Source organism: Thermobia domestica, chromosome 15, assembly GCF_964235325.1.
Source record: "Thermobia domestica chromosome 15, izTheDome1.hap1.1, whole genome shotgun sequence".
Classification (NCBI taxonomy): domain Eukaryota; kingdom Metazoa; phylum Arthropoda; class Insecta; order Zygentoma; family Lepismatidae; genus Thermobia; species Thermobia domestica.
In genome coordinates this window covers 188,252,561-188,276,408 of record NC_137468.1, presented here as the reverse complement: position 1 = coordinate 188,276,408, position 23,848 = coordinate 188,252,561, and the positions used below count along the sequence as shown (strand labels likewise).

Sequence of the window (23,848 nt, the reverse complement as noted above, 5' to 3'; positions counted from 1 at the left end):
CGGAGTCGACAAGATAGATCAAATGACCAGAAATTACACATTGAAGAGTAAAACAAACCGATGGCCACATTCAGTGTTCTATACACTCCTAAATATTGCACTACTCAAAGCAGGTACCATATACTTTGAAGGAAATCCTCAGTGGCACCCGAAGGATAGGAGCCGAAGTCGTAAGTTTCTGTATTCCGTTGATGAAGAGTTGCTGAAAGTACATGTGAGAGCCAGGCCAACAACAGAACTCAACAAGAAGAAAATCCTGGCAATGCAAGATCTCCTACGGAGTGAACTGTCGCAATCTGAACCCGGTACTTCAATTGCTTCGACAGCTTCTCGTGGCAGAAAGAAGCATAAGTACAACAGCCTGAGTAAAATGAAAACAAGGTACGGTGACTGTAGCAAGCACGTGTGTACGAAGCACAGTAGAAAATAGCATGAAAAACCTGTGTGTGATTCAGCAAAAATCTGAGATATCAAGAAATTGGTTATACGTCCATTTAATTGACCTCTTTGTTTTATTATTCAATTCTGTAGTTTTGAAACATCTAGCAAACAGAAATATCATTTGTACTGATCTAATCTTACATACTTTACCTTAGTAGCCTAAAATAATATATCCTATTTGTATAACTTAACTGTATAATTTCATTTATAATGATGATGATGATGATTATGATAGAGTGTTCTACCCGAATGTAGGTAATGTACCCGAATGCCCCTGGGCGAGACGAACCCATGCCATTTCCTTCCATGGGATGATTATGACGTCCAGAGGGTGGGACCTATAGCTTAACGTGGGATCCAAACCACTTGTGTACCCACTTGTGGAATCGATCCCGGGACCCCTGGATTGCAAGGCGACGACCTTAATCACTTATCCACCGGGGACACTATTTCATTTATAACTGATTATTTAATAAAACACTTGCAAATTTAATTTGAAAATGAATTTTACTCTATGGGTTCAACGAGCCCTCCGCTTGGTATGCAACGTTATAGAAAACACCTTGATATTGTAAGAGTTAGAAGTAAATGAAACTCTTTGGTATAACTTATAATTTCAGCAAATATGTTCAAATTTGTATTTAAAACCTTGAAACAACGGCAAACAGATCAGGCCGTGAAAATAGTGACGCAGCATACGAAGACGGATATATCCGGACAAGAACGTTGCCCCCTTACTTCCCTCGGCTACTCCGTTGAGAACCGTGGAATCGCAGTCAAATTTTTCTTCATGCATTGAAACACGTTCATGTACCAGAAAAGTGTCATAGAGAACTGGCAGGATCTTAAAAGCCTTAGTGGGTGGTAATCGGAATTGTCCGAACAATCATATCCTCTTACTAGTGACATTGTAACTTATGTTCAACGACGTTGCCACGGCTTTGGTCCCCATTACACTGTGATTAATGGCTTACACATTGGGTTCTTTCTTTCTATATAGAGAAGGGGGAAATAAACAAACACTGACCAATTTGCCTGCATATATAGATCATTCCGTCTCAATGGAAAAAGAAATATTCTGTTGAAAGCAGGTTGAAAGTGTCAAATAACAGCAACATCAAGCACTCGGAGTTTCCAGACTACTTTTTTCTTCGCCAAAACATTTGAGACATTCCATTCCATATTCATATGACTGAGAAGATCAGCTTTTGCTCACCCCCTATTTTTGGCGAGAGCTGCCGTCCAGTTTGAATTTTGTTCCTCTCCAAAGGAAGAAGGAAGATTTTTCCACTCAAAGTGTCAAATAACAAAACAACACAAACCATTCGGAGTTTCCACGCTACTTTTTTTTTCTTTTTCGCCAAAACCTTTGTCAAGTGACAGAGAGGAATACGTACTCACCCCTCTGGTAGAAAATTGTCAGCTAGCTTGAATTTCTTGGCAACACCGGATTTCGGAGAAAATGTTTGTTTTACTACCATGTAGTGGGAGGAGAAGGTTAATAGGTCAATTTTCCATACCTCCCCCAAGGTTTTTAAGAAGTTTCTAAAACTTTATTTCTATTTCCAGCTGAATAAAAGCAAGGAAAACCATCGATGTTTGGACTTTAAAAAAGGAACATGTTTAATATTAAAAGGGCGAAAGTATTTCGCGAACACTTTAATTAAAACACCCTGCTTTCGTCACAATTTTCGTTTATTTCATGGCGAGTGTGTCAAACGCAACATGTGATATAGTTTTGTATCCAAAACTGAAGTGGATGGGGGTCACAATAATCACACCACCTATAAAAATGAAACTTATTCTGAAGTGTATACTAACGACTGATAAAGCTTTTATTATGATACCGACAGGACGGCTCTGTACAGTATGTTTGATAAGAAACAATTGAAAAGTTTGACTGTCTTAAACATTTGTTTTTTAATTATGATATTGTGCAAAGATAGGACAAACATGAATCTTTATATCGAATCATGCCCAACAAAAAGGTAACTGTGAAGTGCATTGTCATGCGTAGTTTTTAGAAAATCGATGAAAACGAATTTCTATGACTAAAAATATATTGTTCGTTGTTAGTTATACATTTGATACTTTTTTGTTTTGCTGAATAGATTATATTATTTAATCGTACCTACTTATTTACAGGATGTTTTTGAAAAATATCCACTAAAAAGTAGGAAATTTGTGTGATTTCTTCTAATGGTAACACACATACTCCTAACAGAGACATACGTAGTACTTACATTTTCTTCACAGCGATGCACATACTATTTGTAATAACAGAAAAAAGTGAAGATAAATATTCTAAATTGAAGAGTTTGAAGCAAAAACCTATCAAATCCAAAAAGTGAAAGTGTAAAGAAGGTAGCTTCATAAGGGTATCTCGTTATCCGATTTTCTTCAAACTTTGGATACATATACTAGACCGAAAATAAATTGACACGTATTTTTTGTTTCTTTCGGAAAATTGGGTAAAGGAACAAAGGGCTCAGTTTGAAAAAAGAGCCCTCTCAATTAAAAGGATCACATTAGAGGAACGAAGCTCTGCCAGTGCAAAGACTATTTCAAAGTAGGAAATACATGTTTTGCCGTTTGTGCGAGAAAATGATTGCAGGGGGCAATATTCTGGTTGGAAATGACAAATTGCCGAGATTAGCGCAGGCATCTATAAGGTGTGAACCCGGATCGTTTTTTTGGGAAACGTTTTCGTAGATAGACAAATCGGCGATCACAGATTCCATTTTGTCTGTGGACAGACGTTTTAAAATAGTATTTTTGGTCCCAGGGTCCGAGACGGGGTCCAACGCAAAATTTGCAAATGACAAGCGTGGTCGAGTAGCATATTAAATGAAACGGCGAGACAGATGTGAAATAGGAAAACGTGTTTTCATCATTTTAAAAATTTACAAGTATTAATGAAAAAATATTTCCTGAAGTCACAGACGAGTCATACTTACAAATTTTCAAATAGCAAGAGGGTCAAATTGCGTATCGTTTGAGAGTTAGTAGAGAGTGAAAGAAGCTGGAGAAAATCTCGGCTGTCTACTCCTGTGCAACAGAATGACGGGTCAACATGTAAAACAAACTTGATCAAAAAGTCTATAGCCACTACTATAGATCTGAATCCTTTATACAGATGTCAAAACAGGAAAGCACGTATTCCATCATTTCGAAAGTAGGGTAATGAAAAGACAATCTAAAATCATTTAACATTTGTTCCGTGTGTACGAGAAAAGGATTATATATAATGGATGAACGCCTCTTTTGAATGAAAATGTCTTCTGAAATTACTAATCATGGAATATCTATCAAAGAGAAGGTAGAACTACATAAAATATTCACAAAATATAAACACGTCAAAACTATGCAACTGGTGTCTAGGGGAAATTAGATTAGACAGTGTAAACATTCCAGCATCTGAATAAAATAGACGCCAGTAATCTCGGCGCTAGAGAAACAATAATGTGCCTAATTATAGGTGACCGGAAATGAAAAACAGAGGTTTGGTATTGTGAGAAAAAGAGGCGTTTTGTGTTATGTGGGAACGAAATCGATATTGGACGCGGTAAAATTAAATAGCTCGGCGAACAAACAGGTGTTATTCAAAGAGTGAAATCTGGTCGGAGACAACTTCCTAAGGAAATGCAAATATGCATGGATCCCAACGAGAGACTGTCACACAACTGTATATTGCTCACAGAAACTTTTGATGTAGGCATGACCTTTCCTGCTGATATTTATACCCACAGAACAGGTGTGAATATGAGGGACTGGAATGTTTTCCGTATGTTTTAAATGGGAAATATTTTTATCATCAATTACGTAGAATTGTTTAAGTATTGTGTTTTTTTTTGCACGCCCCTTAGTTTCATAAAGCACTTCCTTTTACATTTGCACTCTGGTCCAGTAGTTTTCTTCGGAACATATTTGTCTTTCCAATTTACATTCTCTTTTTCTCTTGCCTTCTTGGACTTCATAACATTTTTTTCCTTGCTTCCTCGTTTCTCACTCATTTTTTACCCTATTATTCGAGTTGTTGGTCATCTCGTTTGGCTTGGTAGTTTTGCTGCAATTTTTCGATGTGCTTGGTTCCTCATTTTTCTTGTACCAGGAACACACACTGTATCCATATCTAATATCTTGTGTTCACTGCTCGTTCAATACATTTTATCTGATAAACCACACTGTACTCATTCCAGCTAATTCCTGGGCTAAAAATAGTGACGTATTTGCCACCTAGCGGAAAGCATTTTGCTCCATGATTCAATTAGGTACCGACTTTTCTGCTTTTGCTACAAATTTGTGTAACACGGGTTCTTTCAGGTTGTCTTTACATTGACAGATGGTCGTTTGTTTATGATGGGCGTTTATGAACTCTGGTTTTTGCCTCCTCCTTCTTACCGTGCTTTTCCGTAGATCACAAATACATGTGTTTCATATTCCTTATTGAACAATTCTCAAACGTTGTGCTACTTCGCCCCTTTTGTTATTTGCAAATTTTGCGATGGACCCCGTCTGGGACCATCAAGCCAAAAATATGTCAAAATGTGTGCCCACAAACATAATGTGATCCGTAGTCGCCGATTTTTCCATCTACTAAAAAGTTTCCAAAAAATTAATCCGAGGTCACACTGTGTGGACACCTGCACTAATCTCGGCAAATTTGTCATTTCGAAAGGGCCATTGCCCCCGGCAACCCTTTTTCGCAGAAACGACAAAACACGTATTTTCTACTTTGAAGTCATCCTAACATCGGTAGGCCTAGAGTTTCGTTTTTTAATGTGGCCTTTTAATCAAGGGGGAACGTCTTTGAACTCAGAGCCCTCTTCATTATTTTTGGAAAGAAACAATAAAATACGTCACGATATATTCTGGGTCTAGTATGTATGTGCCAAATTTGAAAAAAAAAAAAAAAATCGGATGAGGTGTATCCCTTGTGAAGCTATCTCTTTTACACTTTCACTTTTCGGACGTGACAGGTTTTTACAACGAAGTCTTCAAATGTTCGAAATAGTATTGAAATAGAGTAAGTTTACTGCTACGGTATAAATATTTCTCGCTTCTAACTTTAATAAGAAATAAAAGAAAAGGTGATTGTGGGGACGTAAAGTTGAGAACGTCAATATTAAGAGAATGTGTGAAATGCTTGAATAAGTGTTTTAAAATACTGACTAAATGACAATATGCTCAGTTGTGCATGAAAATATCTCGTTTCTCTTACTATGGCAAATGAAGAAAATAGTAAATGAAGTGCCGACATTGCCTTAACAGCTCACTGAAAATACTTTATGGTTGAAATGTTTTCCTAGTATTTCAAAATTATGTTCTATTAATTGTTTTTATTTCTAAGGGATTGTAGAAGCTAAAGTTTCAGTTAAGCTTTAAACCATAGTGAATGAGTGTCAGTGCAAGTGATATATCCATATTTCGTTTGTCACTCGTTTCGTTTATGCCACTCGAAATATTTCTGAAATACTATAGGCCAGTTTAAGCTTATCTGTAACTTGACATCAAGTAAACACCATCATTATTCGTGATAAATTGTGTCAAACCGATTATTTTCAAATCTATCGTGTTTCTGTATGACTTACGTGTGTACGAAAATTGTTCAAAGTGTAACCATTTATTGACGTAAGCAAGTGTGCTTTCTGTGGTCCACTATTACTATTTTTGTCTCGAATTGCTTTTGGATTTTTTTGAGGAATCTTTTACATGATACTAAAGCAGTTATTTCTAAACGAGACAATTAGTGTTCGGCAAATGAATGTTAGGATATTGAAACTGTTCAATAATATTGATTCTCATTACATAATTTAAGGCATGCTTTATATAATAGTTTATTATTTCTATCTTTCAAAACAGTAACAATAATTATTTTTCGTCATTTGAGAGTCAGAAGTTGCAGTTCCGTAGGAAATGATTCTTTACAATCCAAAATACGAAGTATTTTTATTTTATTAGTTTTAGCAATCGAAGCAAACCACTATTGAAGGAACGAATTGTATACAAGTTGTGTATCATTGACAGATATCTTGACAAATGACAAATTCTCCTTGCTACGTTAATATTAGATTTAGTACATTTAAAGGCAGCAACGAAATCAAAGTTAGCAAGACGCCGGAAATTTCTGTGTATAATCATCCACATAATATTAAAATAATTTGCGTTCTCGACAGTTATGTCCCAACCGAAAGGGAAAGTTGCATTGTCAAGACAAAGTCTATATATTAAATATTACTCTGAGGATAGATCTTGCTTAAGAGAAGGAAGCCCATATCTGCTGCTTTTCGGTATAAGCGTAGTAGGTGCTCTTCTATGTTATGTCTTGCAGATATCTATAGACTTTAATAGAAGGACAAAATAATAATTATTATAGTAAACACAGATATACAATGCATATATTATTATAAGTTCAACTGTATGACTTGACAGAGTAAGAATAGTTTTGCTGAAATGTACCAATGTAATAGCAATGTAATATCTTGGCCAAATATAATTTGTAATAGTAATAAATAAGGAAACTAGCTAGTTATTCGTACATAATTAGAAACTCACACTTCATAACGCTTAGTAATACATACGCAACTAGATTTGCCATTTCCCTTTATTAAACTTCTCAGGTTAACATAATTATTACAGGAGTAATTTATAGAGTAATACACCGCTGCTTAACTTTATTGGGGTAAAACAAAGGTTCACTCAAACTGCACATCAAATATTTCAATTACACACGGCACTCCGTCCTTCTGAAAGCAACTCAAACTATCATTTGCTAGCATATATATGAACTCCCAAGAATCTTGTATAATTTAATAGGACCTTCAGTCCTATAAACTTAAATCGTTATCTGATTTCATAACACTAGTTGAGCTCATATTCAAGAAAAAAGTACACCAACTCTGCCTGCCACTAGATTATTGAATTTTAACGATATGTATACTTTTATTGAACTGATTTTACTGTTTTACATTATTCACTCTTACCATTTTCAGTGATACTAATTATCGTTATTACAACTCTATAGTATTATTTGATGCTATTTAGGTACCAATGCTTAAAGTTTGGGAGGATAATTAATGAATAAATTATAGGTGTATCCTTACATTTTTTCTATTCCTATACACTGAACTTGGTGATATGACAAAAACTTTTTATTAGTTAATTTCTAATGACTTGGACGTATTAAAAATGGTAGTGTTTGCAGATTGTAGTAGTAATTTGACTTTTCATTAGTAAGCATATTCTTAAATCAGAGAGCACACATCGAAATATCTGGTATTTCACCAGAATGCACAGTAAAAGATATATATATATATATATATATATATATATATATATATATATATATATATATATATATATATATATATCTGTATACTAAATATTGTTTACAAATTAATAGTGGACAAAATTGCGTTGAATTTCTCTTTTGAAATTTGTATTTCCCTCAGTATCTAAGTTTTTTTATTCCCAATTTGACAGAACTACATTTGACACATCAACACCTGGTACAGAATTAGTAAAAACGAAACTTTTAAAGATTTCGTAGCAAAAGTAAAGACCACAAATTTAACGAAATTATAATACAAATTCATCACTAGAGAAATGCTTTTATTGCGCTTAGTTATAATCATGTACTGGTATCGTGGCTACTAAAAAATCTTACTTTTTCACATAAAATAGCTTATAGGTTACCACTAGCTAGAACATGTAGGAAATGAGATTATTGCCGTACACATTTTAGTAATTTATCAGTGTGTTGCCTGATAAAGAAGGGTGAATTTTGCTTTTATAATACAAAACAAATCGGTTCTCAAACATCCAGCAAACAAGTGTTTCTTAATTTAGTTCAAATAACATTCTTGGAGTACATTTTCCCTTGTAAGGGTTCTTATTAAAATTAGAGTAGCGCCTAAATACGTAGTCACCAGTATTATTCTTTGTCTGTTGAAAATTATATTACGATGATATTAATACCTTCAGATATTAAGAAATTTTCGCAAGGGAAGCCGTCTATCACATGTTTTTAAGTCTTCAGAAGTTCACTAAAATTTACAGAGCAAAGATGCGCAAGTCTGTTTCTAGAACTGCATTGGCATTATGAGGGTAGAATTGACCAGAAGTTACCGTTCCTTTTAATTTTGCATTAAAAGACTTGTGGTTACTAAATAAGAAATGTCTGTATATCAAGTATTTGAAGCAAAAAACAAGAATATCTCGAAAGCTAAGTATCAACAGCAATACAGGACTAAAATTTTAACATCCCATAAAGAGGTATAATACATAACCGGTGCCTTGTAGATATCAAGGTAAGAGAATCGAAACTGCTTTTCCGCCTATTAGATAATTAGTGATTCTGCTAAAAATTAAACACATCAAAATGAGAAGTCTGATTGAAATCTGAAGTTTATGCAATGTAAAGCTGCATTTACTTCAGAAAAAAATACGTTGCAGATTTATTTTCTATTGCCGATATACCAGAATATATCACCTCAGGAAAAAATATTTAATAAGATAGTTCTTTTTTCAGTAACAATGATGTCTCTAGTAGAGATGTATGCATATTTTGTATTAAAGGTTATGGTGTGGGTCAAAAATGCTTCCCCTGTGATCTTAACATCTGAAATTTAACCCTTAAAAGTATATACTGAAATAAGAAATACATGTTTTAAGCACCTGTGCATTTACCTATTATTCACGTGTTTACAGGCGCATTTGGTTTGTAAAGTCGAATACAAAACTCGGATATTTTACTCCCCTTTGTTACGAAATTAATCACAAATAAAAAAGGAATAAGGTTGATACACAATTGTTGAAATGATGGAGAAGTTACACTATAAAATATATATTACAGTTGCAAATCTAACGTAAACTGCAAACTTATCATCACATTTTTCGAACATTACATTTTCTACATTTCACCTAAAATTAATAACTGTGGTGCATATTACTAAAAGGACATAACATCACTAAACCACTTTTCCTAAATTATTACTGATTTGCATTTCATAGTTGAAAAATATTTATCTACATTTTCTATTTCAATATATGATATCCCGAAAAATGGAACAATGTTTAACCACTTAACAACTCGTCTAACATTTGTCGACGGTTTAGGGAGTAGCTCGCGAGGATTTTTATGGGATGCGATATATTCTGTCACGACACGTGTCACGTTTTTTCACTTACAATTGTGAAACAAAATATCGCAGGCAACCTTCTGCCTACTTTGGACTCATATTGCAATCAGAATATCTGAAAATTCTGTTGAGAGTATCTCTAACAATTATAGCGTGTACATCTATTGTGCGTTGATGAAATACGCACTTATGGAATGCGTATGTACCACTTGTTTTGCATTTATATGCAATGTTACTCCAGTTTCTCGAATTCAGAATGGCTATTGTTCAAATTTAGCTTTTTCACAAAAATGAAAAGATCTAGCTCTGAAAGTAAGCATTTTTTCTCACAGATCCACATGAACTTTTTATCTTATTCTGATGTGAGGAATCGTCTCTTACAGTTTCTCGGTACAATTCATTAACACTCTGTATAGCTTCAGTGCTTAAGAAAGCACTAAACGTAAGAACACACAATTAACACTTTTCTATAAATGATTTCTTATATTGGAGTCACAAGGATTGCATATTAAATATAAATTACGCCAATTTTTGTCATTCTGACATATATCTTGTATTATTCAATTAAAAGAATGGTGTATCATTTCATGAATATGTCCCTAATGTAGTATAAAATCAATGAGATAGTACACTGTACTTATTCCAATATGGTACCCGTTTGACGACTCAAAAATGTTATGCAGGATGTTGCAAAATAACCACTATTCATTTCAATCGCTTCTACAACTGTCCAAAATACCATACAACCTGAAATTCGGAAGGTAGTCTTAGACACAGATAAGACTCTTCGTTTGGTTATTAATTTTACGATGTCATATCTTGGCGAAGCTAGATGACTTATCGAAGCCCCTCTGGCGATGAAATGGCGTCGCATCATCTCATACATGTCCTCGATACTACTGCGAACTCGAAACCTACCAGACAAATATGTTATTGCTAGAAGTTGTTCGTTTGCACTAGGTCTATGGGGACGAGCTTTATCGTATTCGAGGATATCAGTAGTGTTTGGAGAAAGTCGGAGATTAGAATCAATTGTATTATGATTGTATGACGCACTAGTCAACCTTGTACTGCTTGAAGACCGGAGGTGATGGAGATATGTATGTTACTACTCCACACATAAATGACATTTCTCAGTCTTGTGTGGTGTATCCAAGCACACTGAATATTTAAAACCTGCTAGTACTCATATGATCATGCATGTTACTAGGAACAACTCATTCTTCTGCTCAATATCAGCATCTTCCACTCGCCTGAATGCTGCAGCCTCTCCCAGAACAAAGATAACTATCGAAATAAAGAGGTATCAGTCAAAGCTTTCAGAAATGGGAAAGGACGTACTATCAATCAAACGTTTAATGTTTCTGTAATCGGATGAGGGTCTTAACTGGTAGGTTGCACTAGTGGTCGCTGTCATGTTGGTTAGCCAGAACTACTATTCTGTCCAGTCACCTCATCATGGTATTCTGCTATGGGAATAATCTGTCTAAGATGTAAACCTCACACAGATATAATCTAAACGAATATTGTGCAAGTCCATCACCGAGGACCCTTTATACGCCCAAGTTAATTTCAAAATTAATGTGTAACCGATCAGATATCGGGTCGCTGTTCAGGCTGCCATTTGTTTGTAACTAACCTGGTAATCTGGTCGCTGTGCGTGGTTCGTTGTCCTACCAGTAAGTATTCTCCTGATATTATACCAACGTAATGAGACTCTTTGCAATAAATGTGGAATGAGCTTAAACAGAGCTTTATCAGAAAGGTTAGCTAATTGAGCTGTAAGCTCTAGCTTTTGCAAATAATTGTGAATTGATTCACTGGAAGGACCACCCTGAAATTTAGGAAAACACTGAATTTCTTTAAGCATGACATCGTCTTTTAATTTCGTATTTTTTTCTCTAGCGATTTGTGAAAGTAACATTTTTGTCGCGCTTACGCTTCGGTCGTATACAACCCTGATTTCTGAATCCTTACTTGCACTATCACTACCACTGGTGTCCTTAGAGTCCGAATAAGCCGAATCACTATAGTGCATATTTCTAACTTGTCTAGGAATATCTGTCCCTACAAGGGACTCAAATTCTGGCGCTCTGTTTTCAGTACTTTCTATTCTCTGAGCGAGCTCTACCATATCACGCCTAATTTCTTTTATGTTCTTATCTATTACCTGTATTTCAGCGCGACATTCTGCCTTAGATTCAGTTTTTACTTTCATATTATAATCTATGAGTTTCGCTTCTTCGTACATCATCTTGATGTCTTTTCCTTGCCTTTCTACGCGTTCGGAAATTTCTTGAATACGGTCATGCATATCATCTAATTTGTCGACTGTATCTATGTGTAAACTAACGCAGCGCTCCTTATTAGCCTGACACACATCTCGGGCTGATTCTAATTGACATGGAGGGATGGTGTGCATTCGTGCAAACCTCCTAAATGATTCTGGATTTTACACTTTTGTCTCTATTTGTTCTACACGATGACATGTTTCTTCAGTTTGTCGCCTAACTTTGACGCTGGTCTGTGTGGCGAGTTCGATTGCCTGTTTCGTACTATGACTAACTTCGTGAACCTTGTCATGAATCTTAAGTGTTATGCCATCGTATTTTTGCTCGAGGATTTCGTGCCTACTTTTACTTTCGGCTTCTCCAGTCCTAATACTCTCCTTTAATCTTTCGTTATTTTCGTGACATTCTTTTTGCACGGCGTCTAACTTCTGACCTAATTCGCTCTTCAACTCAATAAAATTCTCTTTATTCTCAGCACGGGACTCTACTTTTTTCTCTAATCTATCAATGTTCTCTTTAAAAAGCAAACTTATCCTAGTAACCATATCTACTTCCTGCTGTGCCATTTAGGACAAAAATAAACTTTAAACGTACGATTAGAATAAAATAAACTATCACAAAATCCTATGGTTAAAAACACCTGAAAAGGATTTTTTTTAGATTACTGGTTCTAAGCTGAAAGAGAAATGATATATTAAAATATTGATCTTATAATTATTCGAGCACCAACGGTCTCGATTCGGGTCGGTAGTTCGGGCGTCATTTATTTGTAACCGATCAGGTATCGGGTCGCTGTTCAGGGTGCCATTTGTTTGTAACCAACCTGGTCATCTGGTCGCTGTCCGTGGTTCGTTGTCGTACCAATAAGTATTCTCCTGATACCTGAAGTTACCTGGATAGGACGATGAAGGACCTCTCCAAGAAGGGATCACAAATTGTTTCCAAATCGCTCGTCGGTCTGAATGATGATATGTGCATTAGGCGCCGGGAGTTCGGTTATCTCGTCTCGAAAACCACACGGACGATCAGACCGTCATCCAGACCATAACGCACACAAACATCATTCACACAAAGAACGAAAACACGCTGGATTAAATAACACTATACTTATTTATTAGATTACTATTATATAAAAATTAATGACGAAGAGAAATGAACACAATACTTAACACAGAATATGTATAATAATCTTCATTACTCATTCACACTTTGCCCTTTTAATGCACTGTAGTCCTTTATATATAGGAGATTATGTCTGAAATTTCGCTATAAATACTTGTCTCACACCATTGACGCACTTGGGGGAAAAGTTACCGGGATAATCCCACGTAGAAATCCAGTTGCTGCGCCAAACAATCCTGAAGAGTTAAGATGAGTCTTCAGTAAAATATGAGTTTCGAAAGTGGAATGCTGATGTCGGAGGGCGCGTTTATAACTGGCAGGTACGCACAAGGTATGTGAACCTGGGACTTCACTAGTTGGGGGCTAGCCGTAAGAAAACGTCCTTCGCCGGTTAATAGCTTGTGCCCCTTAACACAAAGTCAGACTTAATTCCCGACGCAACATGCGTGGCGGCTGCACACAATTCCGGAGTCAAACTCACCGAGCTCAAAAGTTCAAGATGCAAGCTGCAATGGTTGACTGAAGAGTGTTGGCAGTTCATTCTAAAAACCACTCAGTTAACTCACCTGTATGCACATACAAACAGAATACGGAAAATAATTTATGTTATTTTTAGTCCACTGGCCACGATGCACGAGACATTGCGATAACTCGGGCGTGAGAAAGTACAGATAAGGAACTGTAAAAGCAATGTGACTGGCGTCACTCTGGTCACTCGAACATCCGGTCAGCTACTATTTCCATAAATGATTAAAGAAAGCACTTAATTCATTTCCAAATAACTGCAGAATATATACTGTGCATATTAATAAGTCAGGGAGAAACAGTGAAAAGGTTCGTCACTCACTGAAATATTCTCACCAAAAAGCAATGTTTTAAATATATATATATGAAAAAACAATGAGAGACTTCTTTGTCCAGTTGCATGGGAAGGAAGCAATTCCCACCGAAGAAAGAACTTATTTGCGTCGCAGAATCAAGTATAAATCGAAAATTATAATCACTGTCTTCACGAAATATACAGAGCGTCCACAAAAAATACTTCTATAATCTGGTAGCAGTTGTAAATGTTTGCTGACATTTTCTTTGCATTGGAAGCTACGTTTTACACACAACAGCTTCGCAAGCAAGTAGTGATGTCCCTCGAGCTCTCCAAACTACCAGCACAATTACCTGCTAGCACTACAGTGGCAGCTATACATAATTTCCAAATTTAGCATAATCCTTAATAGTGTTTGAGAACAAGATCATAAAACGAATATTCGGACGCAAGAGAAACGGGAATGGCAGAAACTTCGTAACGAGGAATTGCATAATTTATATAAATACCAAACGTTGTTAGGGTCATCAGATCTAGCAGGCTTAGATGGACAAGTCATGTAGCCAGAATGGAAGAAAAGGAACGCTTTCAAAGTTCTAACTAGAAATCCAATAGGAAAACGACCATTAGGAAGACCGAAGTACAAATGGGAGGACAATATTAAAATGGATCTTGAATAGATAGGAATACGAAGAAGAAACTAGAACAAGTTCGCTAAGGAGAGAAGCCATTGGAGAGCTTTTGTGAACGCGGCATTAATCCTGCGGGTTTCATAGGAAATGGAGTTTGTTAGTTAGCAGAATCCTTACAAATATACTTTTTTCTTAGATGAATTTTCTTTGATTCGGGCTTCGTAGTGCTTTATTATAAATACGTTTGAAACTGAGTACTCTTAAAGCAAAAGCTAAATACAAGTATTTTCAAAACAACACCGACAATGTTTGGGTGGTGATTCCTGACAGCGAGATGAGACAAAAAGTATAGATAAACTTGGGTGCACAAATGCTTCCTTTCGGAGTTATAGGCTGCCGAGGTTCTAAAAAATTGAAATTTAAACGTCCATAGCTTGAAAACTATGGGATCTACCGAAGTCTGGCGAAGACTTCACTTAGGAATTCATATGTGCCCTATCCAAAAATCTATGTTTTAGAATCGTAAGGAACTCACGCAACAGTTTTTATAGAGTGAGTTTGGCTATTGGCATATAATTTGAAGTACTCAACAACTACCTCTATAAAAATTGTAAAGGAAGTACCAGATAATTCTGAAACATGGATATTTGTATAGGGCGCATACTAGTTCCTTTGTGAAGTCTTCACCCGCCTACGTTAGGTCCCATAGTTTTGGATTTATGGACCTCCAAAGTTCAATTTTTCATGATTTCGGCAGGCTATAACTCCGAAAGGAAGCATTTGTGCACCCAAGTTATTCTATACTTTTCTCTTATCTTGCGGTCAGGAACCACCTCCCAAACGCTGTCGGTGTTGTTTTGAAACACCGTACATAAAATTTAGACACTATTCTGGAGTGGAAAGGAATGTCTCATACACTCATGAATATTTTGTCATGACGGCATATCGTTGTTCGTAGCTTTAGTCTTATTTCACCAACGTGGATACATGAGACAGATATAAAAGTGACTCGAACCATCGTAGTGCGTTAAATGCTATCCAAAGAAAATCAAACCCAGAAGTCGAAGTAGCTCAACTGGTAGAGCGTTGGCTTCGCATTCGGGAGGTCAAGGGTTCGATTCCAGCTGCTGTCCATTTTGATTGGTTTTCCTCAGTCCTACCAGGCAAATGCCGGGATGGTACCTAATAAACAGGCCCTGGCCGATACCTTCCCAAATCCTTTCCATTGTTATTGTTGTTGTTAGATATCCAGTGTAAAATGGCTCCGGAGCTGTATCTGGTGATTGTTAAATAAATAAATAAATAAATAAAAGAACTACGTGGTCTTATATCGTGATCACAACATATGAAATTAAATCTTTCATTCGGGCTAGGAGAGACATATGGTTAACCCAAGTAAATGAGAACGGAATAGTTGGTGGAAATGTGGGAGGAAACGGGACTACCCTACGAAAATTCAGACACGAATGATCGAAGCATGTACAGCTGTGAACAGCGCGTCAAATTGAGATCAGTACTTAATTTGAAATTTATAGGATGGAAAGATTTAAAACCTTTGGAATTCCAGGTTGCACTACTGCGAAAACTGTTTATCTGAGAACTTCATTATTGCTTTGAATTATGAAAATAAAAAACTTTACTGACACATTTTAGCTGCTTTCTGAATGCAGTGAACGCCAATTCTCATTAGAGCGTAGTGAAGACTTTAAATGATTCCGCAGGTGTGCCATTAAACTAAACTTATTTCTATATGTATTACCACATTATTTACAGGGTTATTTCTTCACATTTTCGTGGGATAACAAATGTGTATTCATTTGTCTATTCATTTTAAATTCCTAACCACATTTTTTCATCGGTGCTACCACTGCAGTACACCTACAAGCAAACATGAATGTGTTTCCTAATGTAATTTTGTAGTGAACAACTCATTACATTCTTCACATAGTTAATTTCCTTGATCCATGTGTCTGTACAGTATATGTTTATACAATATAGATCTAAACGAATAGACATACCACGTATCTCACAAATATAAGAATAGTTATATTCGTGTTCTAACACTAAGTGAAGTTCCAAGTGTTGCCTACGTTTGAAAGAACGAGCACATTCGTTGCAAGAAAAGAGCTTGTCATCACTATGTGTTATCAATTTTTTTTTAGCTGACTTGTCTGTATAAATGACCGACCACATTTTCCACAATAATACGTTATCTTACCGGTATGATCCGGGACTATACCGGGTCACTCACCGAGTCAGGGACGGCACCAGAAACGTTTGATGGGGTGGGCGGAAAGAGGCGGACCTAGTTGCTGGGTGCACGGACAATGAAAATGAAAACTGGGCAATGTAGAGATTTTTTTCTTTTTACAATAATTAAGTTTCAATTTTTATACTCTTTAGTTAGCTAAGGCTCAGACTGAAATAGGGGAGGAACAGGGATGTAGAAAACAGCTTTCTTGGCTTTATATAAGGTACAAATCCGGCATTCGCCTGGTGGGACTGAAGAAATGCAAGACTTAGATGGGCTGCTGGAGTTCGTGGCTATATGCTCGACCTACCGAATTCCGCGTTGCAGACACACCACCTCTACTGCCAGTTTTTTTTAAACAATAATAACGGTATGTACTGTGTAGTCGATGCAGATTTGCCTCCTCTCCCTCCAAGAATGAACATGACAACTAACAGATAATACCCTACTTTTCGTTAATAAATAGGTAAAGAAAGACAAGGTAAAATAGGCTATTGCAAACATTTTTATCTTTGAAGGATTTATTACAAAAAATGGAGACAAAAAATATAAATCATATTTTCTCTTATATATTCTTAATTTGTGCACATTAAATTTAGATTTTTTTGACGTGATTTCTGTATACAACAGCAAAGACCTATGTTACTAAAAGAATAGGGAAATTCGGCAGCATGATTGTTTGATCATACCTTACATAGAAATCTTTGAAACTGAAACTCAAGTTTGAAATATATATATATATATATATATATATATATATATAAATTGGATAAAAAATAGCAAAACTTTATCATAATCCACAGAGATAAAAATGTATTTTACTATGAAGGGCTGATCACATGGTACGAACAAGCTTACAATAAACTTTTATACCTGCACTTGACTGAAGTGCAATGCGTCGTATTTTATGTCCAGGATCGAATACGTTTACCACATCCTCTACAGCAATACTCATTACAAGTTTTCTTTCTACTGAAAGGAAACAAAGATCGCTTAGGCAGCCGTTTACCATTCGATTTCTTAGATATGTTTTAACCCGAGACACGACACGAGAAAGAACGCTCACATGGTGAACTAAGTACATGTATGATGACAGCATTACGCCTAATTTGTGAATTTTATGAAAAACAATTTTGAAACGATCCATCACTTCAGTAAATTGAGAAATGGAGGTAATTTTGGTGCTTTTCCTCCTCATAACGTTTCAACCCTTTCGGGAGAAGTTTCAGTTCCACCTCTACACTATCGACATCACATCCATAAAGACATTCAAGTGGCTCAATTTTCTCAAATGAGAGGAAGCTTTCACTTTTAGTGTAAAGACTGCTTATTGCGCTTAAAATCATTGTTCATTGCAGGGTTAAACAGGGTCGTAGAACATCGAAACATATGTTACAATCGAAAGTATTGCCTATTGCTTTTGAAGTACAGGATGTCACCGTTATTATTTTACTTGTCAGGGTGGGCGAGGCGATCCATCGGGTGGGCAGTCGCCCACCCCCGCCCATCCTTAATGCCGTCCCTGCACCGAGTGTTACTTTAACTTATATTTCGTATTGAGACACCACATTCAATACAAGCGTATGGAATTTCACCTGTGTGTCCAAAATGTATCTTCTCTTAATCCGTCGTTGTTTGTAAATGAATGACCACACTCATTACAGAAAAAAGGAGTATCATTTGTATGTGTAATCATATGAGATTTCAAATGTCTGTACCGTTTGAATGACCGACCACACTCATGACAAAAATAGGGAAATTTCTGTAAAAGGTGTATGTTAGTTATTCGCATGTGTAAAAGCATAAAGTCCCCGAAAATTTGAGTGATTTGAAAAATTTATAATAAATAACTTAAACGTTTCTAAGCGCAGACCCTCTGAAAGTCTTTTCTCTGGATCCATCACTGTTCATAATGTATTTTCGAACAAGAAATCCATTCCGGCATTTAAAATTAGAAAGCATGAGGTACCGGTTGTAATAATTTCCTATATAAGGGGTTACTTTGGACTAGTACACTGTAAATCCCCCGATTAGAGACTGAAACCATATTCTGTGTATTATTTTTGTCTAAGACTTTAAAACGTTTCACACTTGAATTTCAACTGTGGCCAAGAAGTCTGATTTTACATCGTAATATTCTACGAAACTGACTTACTTTGGACGGAAATTCTGGTAGGTAATATTTTTCAAATGTTGTCGCCTTTACAGCGATTGTTTTTCACATCTCTACAACATCAAACCCTTCAGGAGATTACAACTGATAACCTCCCAGCTTTATAGAAAAATACAGTTATATGTTCTGTTTTACGGTGGCAGCTAAAATTTTCTCCTTACACTTTACGGTTTTGCCGTGAGAGGAGTATGCAACTATTTCCATACTTAATGCAACGTTACACCGTCTTGCAGTATAAGCAAAAATTGATATTTCTAATTATGATTTTGCAGTAAACAGCTGACTACAATCTTCACAGAAAGTTTCTTTTTTTGATGTGACTGTGTAACATATGGCTATACAATATAGGCTTTAAACGAAAAGACATACCACATTCATCACAAATATAAGAATATTTTCTTTCGTGTTCTGACACTAAGTGATGTTCCAAGTATTGCTTACGTTTGAAAGAACGAGCACACTTGTTGCAAGAAAAGAGCCGGTCATCACTATGTGTTATCAAATGATTTTTTAAATGACTTATCAGTATAAATGACCGACCACATTTTTCGCAATAATACGGCATCTTACCGGTATGACTCACCGAGTGTTTCTTTAACTTATATTTCGTATTGAAAGACTGATCACATTCAAGACAAGAGTATGGCATTTCACCTTTGTGCGCAAACAGATGTTCCTTTAATTTTAATTTGGTTCTGAAGGAGTGACTACATTCGTTACAGGAATAAGGGGCATCATTTGTGTGGGTAATCATATGAGATTTCAAATGTTTGTTCCATTTGAATGACCGACCACACTCATGACAGGAATAGGGTTTTACAGAATTGTGTATTACAGTATGACGTTTCAAATTCTCTTTGGAACTAAATGAACGACCGCACTCGTTACAAGAAAAGAAAACTTGCGACTTTGAATTCAGTGATGGAGAAGGCTCTGCACAAGAATTATCATTTTGAGTATGATGAGCTAATACATGTCTTTTCAAATAGTACTTACACTTGAATGATAAACCACATTCATCACAAACATATGGTGATTCATCAGCATGGGATAACATATGTTTATCTAAGTCGGCTTTTCGGTTAAATGTCTTACCACATGAGTCACATAAATATTGTTTCTCACCTGTATGTCTTACCATATGAACTTTCAAAGCTCCTTTAGACATAAAAGTTCTGCAACACATATTGCAAGAATAGAAAGACTTATCGTTGTGAGACTGCATATGCTTTCTTATGTCAGATGATTTAGCAAGCGATTTGTCATAGTATCTGCAACTGTAGGTCTTGCTGTCACGTGATTTATTATTTTTGTGCGCAGATATTTCTTTCACAAAATTATTTTCATGAGAGAGAGTTTTACGATGTGGTTTGGAAGTATCACTATTTTTAGTAGGCTCAATTAATACCTTCAATTTCTGTCCAAGAGGTTTTCTAAAGAAAAGAGATAAGAGAAAAGATAAGAATCACGAGTTTTATTATTCTGTTCTGCATATTAAAGATTCAAGCTATTTCATTTTTTTTACATTTTAACCAACTTGCTCGCAAATCTGTAGAGTACATTTTTCACAATCATTGTTTTGTACGTACTTCTCCAGTTTTTTCTGACAATCATAGGATGTTAGGCTACATGTATGTATATATTCTAGGTATGCATAATTCCAAATTTTAAGCGAAAAAATAAACCTTTATCAATTATTCATATAACCTTTCAGTGCATCATTTGTTTTCCTGAACGAACATGAAAAGCAAATAATTTAACTTGGGGAGAGTTTGCCCTATATCTAATGGTGGTCATTTCATTTTCCTTCGTTCACAATGAGAATTCGCACGCGAAATGCTTTTCGAATGTTAACGGACACTCCGTTTTTCGATGATAATACCTCAATCGTATGTCTGATTGGGACATGGGACCCCTTACGATGCCCAAAGCATTCTCGAATCCCTACATCATATTTAATTACGAACGATTATTGCATATCGGGAGAGAATCCGGAAAAGCGAACGCCTAAATCCAGTAATGAGCTTCATTCCAACAAGATGAATCCAGAAAAAGGGTTCCCCATGTTCTAAGTTGGTACGAGTAGTCAGAGCGGACGCGTTTACGCATGAGTCCGGGTACACGTATCTGTAACCAGACGCGAGCGCAGTTCTGTGGAGTCAGTAATGAAAGAACTGTAGTAAATAAACATGGCTGTTGGCAGAATCTTCAGCTAGGTGCGAGGTAGGTCTATTAATTACCCCATGCCGTAAAGGTCGGTCCACCACCGATGGGCTAATGCTAAACGTAAATGCTATTCTCAGAAAAAGAGAGGAAAAGTAACGGACGATAACTTGACAGAACTTGATCATTTTGCATTACCAACTTAAAAATACATTGCAACATTAAAACTGAAATTAATCTGAAAATAAATCAATATGCAACTTTGAGTTTTACGGCCTGTAGATTCAGGAAGCAGCTGATTAATGAAAGTGAAATTTCTGAAATAACTGATGAAATGACAATTTGCGAGAAAAGCTAAAACCTCGTAAAAACCGGACATATGTTGTCCACGAACTTATGGCATTCCATCGAGCCAGACATGTCTGTCCTCAGGTACAGGTATTCTATTACTCTGACCCGCGAAAGTATGAATTAAAGGATGGAGGTGCACAATTTACTAGAATTAAGTGTGAGAAGAAACAGCTGATTTCCTACTGAAGTTGCATCTCTTTCTATATTTTTAGTGTTGTGATTATAGTATAACCATGCTTTACTGAGATCCCATAAAAAAGTAAAAAATCCAAGAACGATCGTCTCTGCAGTGCAAATCTTTAACTTCTTAAATAAACCTCGTATGGATATTTTCTAAGAATTCTCTTTTCACAAACATATACGTATATGTTTGCAAGTGTGTGTGCTAGCTCCGATACTAAATCGCTCTGTACTCTTTATATGGCGAAAAAAAATCATTGTATGCAGTGCATTCCAGTACAGGCAGTCTTATTGCTAATTTTCACCATTACCAGTGGTGCCCACCCCCCTTATGTCTATGACGCACCCTCCCCCCAATTGTCTATCCGTAGGTGTTCTCCCATGAAAAAATCTTCTTTTCGATTAATTTTACCCCCCCCTCATCAACCATATTTATATAGATTTTAACCCCCCCAAATATTTCAATGACGCAGTTTGCGTCATAGCCCCCCCTTGTGGGAACCCCTGCCATTACATCAGTCAGTTGCGTCTCAAGTCAAAACCGGGATTTTTCTTTGAGAAGCAGCACAAGAGGCTGGCGAAAAGGCAAGTTAGTCGAGTGGAGGGACTCCACCAAGGAGAAGTGCGATACACCATCTCCGGATATTTCGCATACTTACGTGCATGTTGCACGTTGAAGTCATTAGTTATATTGCGCGGGCTCGCACCTATTCCGTTTACACCAGGTGTTTTCGGAGTTCCGTTCCTAAAATGTTAAAGTAAGAAGGAACAAAGTGTTGGTGCTGTATAATTACAGAACGAGCCTTGCAATTAAATCTGTTTGTTTGTGATTTTACGAGTTGTAGCCAAATAGGAGAAATGCTAGTGAGCCTCTTTTAAAGGTGATTTGTTGCAGATAGTGAATGTTAACATAAGCAAATCCAAACGATAACCCTGTTAGAAGTAGCACAGCTATCTGTGAAGAGGATAGCCAAGAAGTGGAAACTGCGGCTGACTTAATTGCTACCTCCTTGTGCAGTGCAGTGTTGTATAATGAAACGCGTGTTACCTAGTTATCATCTACCTTTATCTCATTCTGCCAGCGCAAACTGTAAGTAAATATTGAGAAACAATAGTTCATATAAATAGAAAAGGCCATCTGATTAACATAACTGGGTTTAAGAAAATAAAAATGAAAAGAAAAGTAATTGTTTTGAGAGCTCAGGTTGTTAAATACAGAATTTGTTTATAGTTTGTTTATTGTATATTGTGTTTTAAATCTCAATACATAGTACTAGCAATTTTAAATCTCATGTTTAATTCTAATCCGTAATCGCTCGTAGCTTAACAAACAATGTTTAAAATTGGTGTTTCATTATTTGTTTTGTTTTACCCATTAATCTTTATGGTGAACACTCCTCTCTTACCCGATACCTTTAAAGCCATCGCTGGAGAAGAGGACTGCCTGTGTGGTTTATAGTGACCCTTTGTGGGCGCTGGAAGCCATTAGAGTTTGAAGCAAGTGAAATGAGAGAGAGAGAAATAAGTCGTCTATTAGCAAACCAAAATCAGAACAAATGGTTTCAATCGTGATAAACCTAAAAAGGTCGGTCACAATAGAGGTCTATATTTATTTATATCTACATACTGAATTAAGAATGATATACCCGCGAAATAAATTAAAAATAGCAGCTTTAGCTGAACAGTTTAAAATTATTTCTAGAGATACTCTATTAGTCATGGATATGAATATTTTAAATTCAAACAATAATAAGATCCTGCACATAGTAACACTTATTAAGACTACATGCGACCGTTATTTTCATTATCATTATTTTTATTCAAGAAAATATACGTAAAATAAACTATCCTTTAAAATAAAATTCCAACTTCTGAGATTAGTTAATTTTTTAGGAAATTCACTCTGTCACATTAGGTAAAAAAATATCCTCTGTTCACGGACTGGTGCTTAATTTACATTTCTATTTATCAAAATGTGTTTTAGAACAATGATACGGAAATAGTTCTTAGATTGGAGTTTTAAGTCCCTTTCATCGGCGAAGTTATCTAGGACGTGCACTACAGCTTAGCGTAGAATCTGACCTTCATGTAGATCACTGGGATAGATAAAAGCACTTTAGTAGCAATTTTCATTATTATTTCATTTGGAAAGGTGACAATGCAACTGCAAACGCTATAACGTATGTAGTAGAGCCAATACAAGTACCGGGAAATGAAATCTTTGAGTTTTACGTCCCACGATTATGCCGTTTAGGCCAAAGGTGATGGTGATTATGAGAAATGA

The 23,848-nt window shown here is 36.1% G+C and overlaps 1 protein-coding gene across 5 annotated transcripts in view; it reads right to left on the bottom strand.

The window, feature by feature from the left end:
• Positions 1–23,848, bottom strand: part of LOC145671396 (uncharacterized) — a 56,032-nt gene that overhangs the window by 9,539 nt on the left and 22,645 nt on the right. For 3 of the 5 annotated variants that reach the window (XM_081740517.1, XM_081740516.1, XM_081740518.1), the window contains one exon: positions 19,012–20,303. The exons of 1 other annotated variant lie outside the window; for it this stretch is intronic. In XM_081740517.1, coding sequence (XP_081596643.1) covers positions 19,163–20,303 — 1,141 coding nt within the window. In that variant the 3' untranslated portion in view covers positions 19,012–19,162. Of the gene's footprint in view, positions 1–6,501; positions 6,784–19,011; positions 20,304–23,848 lie in introns of those variants that run through there. One more of the 5 variants, XM_081740520.1, reaches the window with a different exon arrangement.